Below are 5,829 nucleotides of genomic sequence, written 5' to 3' on the forward strand. Positions count from 1 at the left end.
AGTTAGAACCTCATAAATTCTACTTCTGACCCAAACTCTCAACATGAAAAATTTTCTTCTTTTCTCCCCAAAACCCCTCCCCAACTTTATCCTGCATCTGCTCAACAGAAACTTCCTTTCCCCAATCAGACAGAAGAGAAAGAGGCAATCCTTGGGAAGGATCCCCAAATCCTTTCTGATTTTGTGGCAGAGAGGGGCATTCTCAAACACAGTTTTCTGTAATACGTCCACTGTTAGGCTTGACTCACGTTCTCCTCCCTGGCTGTTGTGGGTGCTTTTCTTATTTTTTCTTGTTCTTCCTGGAATTCCCTTTCCTACTTTCTCCAAGTGTGGAAAAAGAAACCAGTGAAATCTGGTCGATTCTTTTCTTCTGACCACGTAGTTGTTAGGAACAGATTGCTGTTAGAGGGCCATTCATGCCTTTTCCTCTGGCAAGTATGTTCTGTTTTTCGGTTGTTTTCAAATTTGAGGAGGTATTAGAGATTTTTAGAACTTGACCTTTCACATCCTTCCCTTAGGCTGCTTTGTTAAGCGAAATGTTAGCCTTACAGAGTATGAGACATGTATCTTCTTTTTTTTTTTTTTTTAAGAATTTATTTATTTAGGGGCGCCTGGGTGGCTCAGTGGGTTAAGCCGCTGCCTTCGGCTCAGGTCATGATCCCAGAGTCCTGGGATCGAGTCCCGCATCGGGCTCGCTGCTCAGCAGGAAGCCTGCTTCCCTTCCTCTCTCTCTGCCTGCCTCTCTGCCTACTTGTGATCTCTCTCTGTCAAATAAATAAATAAAAAATCTTAAAAAAAAAAAGAATTTATTTATTTGACAGAGACAGAGAGAGAGAGCACAAGCAGGGGGAGCAGCAGGCAGAGGGAAAGAGAGAAGCAGACTTCCTGTGGAGCAGGGAGCCTGATTCGAGGCTCGATCCCAGAACCCTGGGATCATGACCTGAGCTGAAGGCAGATGCCTAATCAACTGAGGCACCCAGGTGCCCCGAGACTCCTAGAAATTAATTTCTCTGAACATTCCTTGCTCTAAAATCTGAATAGTGTGGTGGTGGTGGGGGTTGTGTTTTTACTTATTTGCTCATAATTTCGTTGTGTTTAGAGAGGGCTTGCTCTGAACTAGTTTAATACCACCATCTTACCTCAACAGCCCTATTTGGTCAGAAATTCAAGACTCTTCACCCCCTTCCCTGCTCCAAACAACATTTGGACATTTCCACCAGGATGCACACAGCTCACCCCAGATCCTCCACTTTCTGAGACACTGCCCTTGCAGAAAAATTACCATCTGCTATTTCTCTCTCTTGACCCAGGGCCTGGTAAACAAGAGATGCTTGGTAAATATTTAATTACCTTATGTTTTTATTGCTGCATAACTAACTACTCCAAAACTCTGTTGCTTAAAAACAATAAAGCCTTACTATCTGGCTGTTTCTCTGGCTTAAGAATTCAGAAGCAGCTAAGCTGGGTGGTTCTGATTTGGGATCTTTGATTAGTTGTACTAAAGAAGCTGGTCAGGGCCTCAGTCTTCTGAAAGCCTGGCTGGGGCCAGAGGATCAACTTCCAGATGGCTCGCTCCCATGCTGCTGGTTTTGTGAGGAGGCCTCCGTTCTTCGTGGTGTGGGCCTCTCCATGGGCTGCTTGGGTGGCCTCACAACATGGTGGCCCACTTCCCCTCAAGTGAGCAATCTAAGAGAGACCAAGGCAGAAGACACTTGTCTTTTATCAACTATGATTGGAATTCCACACCACGAGTTCCACTGCATCCTACTGTGGTCAGCTCTGTTCAGTGTGAGAGGCAAACACACGAAGACATGACACCAGGAGATAAGGGCCATGAGGGGGTCATTTTGGAAGTTGGCCACTTCCACAAGTAAGAGTTGATTAGTAGATTGGCTAGAAAATAAGTGTTTTGCTTTCCACGATAATTGTCAGTCAGCTTCAGAAAACATTTCCCGGACGCCTGGGTGGCTCAGTGGGTTAAGCCACTGCCTTCGGCTCAGGTCATGATCTCAGGATCCTGGGATCGAGTCCCGCATCGGGCTCTCTGCTCAGCGGGGAGCCTGCTTCCCTCTCTCTCTCTCTCTCTGCCTGCCTCTGTCTACTGTGATCTCTCTCTGTCAGAAAACATTTCCCTTTTTCATCCTTGGCTACATACTTTTAAAACATAAATGTTTTAAAAGTATGTATCAATAAAGTATTAAGAGTTAAATATCCGGGCACCTGGGTAGCACAGTGTGTTGAGGGTCTCTTGGTTTTGGCTTGTCCTGTGGACGGGCTCTGTGCTCACAGATTCTCTCTCTCCTTCTCTCTCTGCCCCTCCCACTCATGATCTCTCTCAAATAAATAAATAAATCTTTTTAAAAAAAGAGATATCAACACTTACTAGCTTTTTTTTTAGATGAGAAGTGTTAAATATTCTTTATTTAATATTATACATAAACCACACTAAAATGTCTTTCATTAAGCAAGAGGCAACATTTTAGATGCAGGGAATTTTTATTTATTTATTTATTTTTAAATGCAGGGAATTTTAATTAAATTGGCAGAGTTAAGGAAAAAAAGTGGACACTGCCAGCTTATCTTCAACCCTTGCCTTTATCAGGCTAATGAACACAACCTGAAACACAGCTGAGTCTTGGTTCTGAGACAGTGAAGGGATTTCCTCAGTATTTAAATATATGAATATAACCAGTTATATAAATCTAAATATAAAACCAGTCTCCTATAAGTTTAGAGATGGCATTTACCACCTCTGTGAAAAGCTGAACAGTACTAATCAATTCCGGCCATATTTTTAGAAGGGGAAAACTGACAGCGCTTGCTGAACCAGAATTACTATCAAGGTTCAAAAGCTGATCCTATTCATTTAACCACAAGCCCATCTTATTTAAATCAGGACTGTCCAAAAGAAATAGTCTATCGGCCATTCATGATCTGAATTCTGGCGTATGAGATCATCTGAACACCTAAAAAAAGTCACAAGACATTTTTGTTTTGCAATAAATAAGGCAATGGCCAACTATTACTCCTTAGTAGATTTTTTGAGATAAGCTATCAAGTCTGTTCTTTCCCCTGTCTTCTTAATGCCAGTGAAGATCATTTCTGCCCAAGGATGTACTTCTTGGGATTCTCCAAATACTCCATCAGTGTCTCCTCTCCCCAGGCGATGCCTTTATTCTTTGTTCTTGTTGGCATCCGTGTAAGAAAATCCAGGAGCCTGGGGGCTGCCTGGGTGGCTCAGTGAGTTAAGCCTCTGCCTTCAGCTCAGGTCATGATCTCAGGGTCCTAGGATCGAGTCCCGCATGGGGCTCTCTGCTGGGCAGAGAGCCTGCTTCCTCCTCTCTCAATCTCTCTCCCTCCCTCTCTGCCTACTTGTGATCTCTTTCTGTCAAATAAATAAAATCTTAAAAAAAAAAAAAAAATCTAGGGGCCTGGCCGGTCTTTCGGCCAAATAAACCATGGAGATTTGGCCCAGTCTTGTGCTTGCCTCTCTTTTCCACGGCATGGCACTGGGCACACTTCTGAACAAAAATCTTCTTGCCCTTCTCAACATCACCCTTTTTTAAATCGCTCTTTTGTCACGCGCGAAATGAAGGTGCCTGCTCGCAAGATGGACGTCCCGCTAACACTTATTAGCCTTTTTAAAGTAAGCATTTATACAACACATATATCTGGATCTGGCTCCTCACATTAAAGAAATTTAATTTAATTCACCTGATTCCTCTCTTCTCTTTCCACCTTTCCACAATCAGTGTTATCTTTAGATAGTAATCAGAAAAAAAAAAAAATCACAGATGCCCATTGAGCTCTCAGGTGCTCTCCCATCTCAGACTGCCTGCCCACGACAATCCACTTCTCACCAAGACAAGCAACCCCAGGCTCTCCTTTCGTCTACGTACCTCCCCATATCCTAACTGTCCCTGTGTGTCCAGGGCACCCACTCACTGGAGCGAGTTAGGCAGAATCTGAGATTGGCCAAGACTCTACCAACGTGCACAGAGAAATGTAGCTTCACACATGTTTTTCCATTTTCCTCACTTTAGCCCTCCTGGCACCCGCCTCCAGCCACCATGCCTGTCTTTGGAGAAGAAGGAAGCCGTCTAGAGTGGTTAATTTCATGGGTCAACCCGACTGGATCATGGAGTGCCAGGATATTCGGTGAAACATTATCTCTGGGTGTGTCTGGATGAGACTAGCATTTGAGATGGTGCACTGAGTGAAGCAGATGGTTCTCCCTGATGTGGTGGGCATCACCCAATCTGTTGAGGGCCGGATAGAACAAAAAGATGGAGGAAGGGAGAATTCACTGCCCACTTGACTATTGAGCTGGGACATTAGTCTTCTACCCTTGGACTGGGACTTCCACTGTTGGTGCTCCTGGTTCTCAGGGCTTTGGACTCAAACTGGAACTATGTCACTGGCTTTCCTGGACCTCCAGCTTGCAGATGGATGTCATGAGGATTCTCAGCCTTCATAAGAGCATGAGCCTATTTCATACCATCAAGCTCTCTCCCTCCCACCCTGTACTATTGGCTCTGTTTCTCTGGAGAACCCTGACGAACACACTGCTTTAATTTATTGTTTGTTTTCCCTTGGATGTCCCAGGACTATATTCTTTCTTCTCCTTCAAACAGGAGTTACATAGACAGAGACAGAAATCTCTGCCTGCCCTGGATGCGGCTGGGAGCGCCTTCTGCTGCTTGGGTTATTTCTCAGGCTGGAAGTCCTATAACTTTCAGGTTGTGCCATTTGGGAGTTACTGTGTTCTACAGCTCCCTCCTCTACACATGGCCCATCACTATGCACTTTCTTTCCTCTTGGAAGGAGTTAGTGGCAAGTCAGTGAATTTATCATTTCACTCCCTGCATCTTGTTCTCTTTCCTGGAGACTTTGACTTGGGCATGGCAGGCTTTCAGACACTTTGGCTTGGCTCTCTATCACACCCGCCCCCGGCGCCCCTGGAGGCCACGCCTGCCCGTTGTTCTTGAGCCTCCAGTTGCACCTGTGGCCGGGACCCCCACACTGCACCTGCTAGGATGCCAGGCTCCAGGGTCCCAATCCGGCGCCTTGCACAGGCCCCCATCCACCGACTCTGGGCCCCTTGTAGCCTTCTTCCTCCTGTCCTGCCTTGTGTCCTGCCTGTCTCCAGGTAGCCCATAGTTGTTCTCATGAGAATCCAAATGCCCTCCCCACGTTGGCAGGTGACTCCTGGATTAATGGCTGCAGCCATCGCCCCGGCCTTTCTCCTTGTTACTCCTCACTCCCACACCTGGGACTAAAAAAGTTCCCTGGGCATGCTCTCTCAGCTCTGGGCCTGCGTACCTATGGCTCCCCCTCCTGTTCTTCCACCGCCTACCACAACAGCCTCTGCTTCTCCCTCCAGCAGAAGTGACCAGTCCGTTGTGAACTGGCCTGGCCATATGCCTAAACTCCCTGGGACACTGAACGTACGTGGGCGCTGCATCTGGTCCCTAATTCCAGTTTCTGGCGTGTTCTCAAAAATAGTTGTTGATGTAATACATTGCATGGCTTTTTGGTATGGGCAAAGTTTCTTGGCTGGGTGTCTGGCCCATGAAGTTTGAAAATCACAGTTCTTATTTTTTTTTAATCTGATAATTCTGCTGTAAGTTTGTAGATAAAAATGGAAGTATGTATGTCAGTAGACTAAAATATTTGGGTATTGACTCTTACAACTTAAAAATTTCAAAATAAATATTTTAAATTCCAAATAATATCCTGGATTTGTGGGTTTATGTGTTGCTCTAAGACAGGTAATGTTGTATGTTTTGTTTTTTGCCACATTTATAGTTAAGGTTGATATTTAAGCCT

General features: G+C 45.2%; 1 protein-coding gene across 1 annotated transcript; it reads right to left on the minus strand.

Moving 5' to 3' along the window:
* Window positions 1-2,986: 2,986 nt before the first annotated feature.
* LOC125109865 (cytochrome c homolog) lies at window positions 2,987-5,230 on the minus strand. The gene is given in 5 exon segments (XM_047746965.1): window positions 2,987-3,105; window positions 3,108-3,180; window positions 3,182-3,217; window positions 3,432-3,579; window positions 4,944-5,230. Coding segments are annotated over 5 exon segments (627 nt in total). The 3' UTR covers window positions 2,987-3,022.
* Between the last annotated feature and the right edge of the window lie 599 nt (window positions 5,231-5,829).

This window comes from Lutra lutra, chromosome 9, assembly GCF_902655055.1.
Source record: "Lutra lutra chromosome 9, mLutLut1.2, whole genome shotgun sequence".
Classification (NCBI taxonomy): Eukaryota; Metazoa; Chordata; class Mammalia; order Carnivora; family Mustelidae; genus Lutra; species Lutra lutra.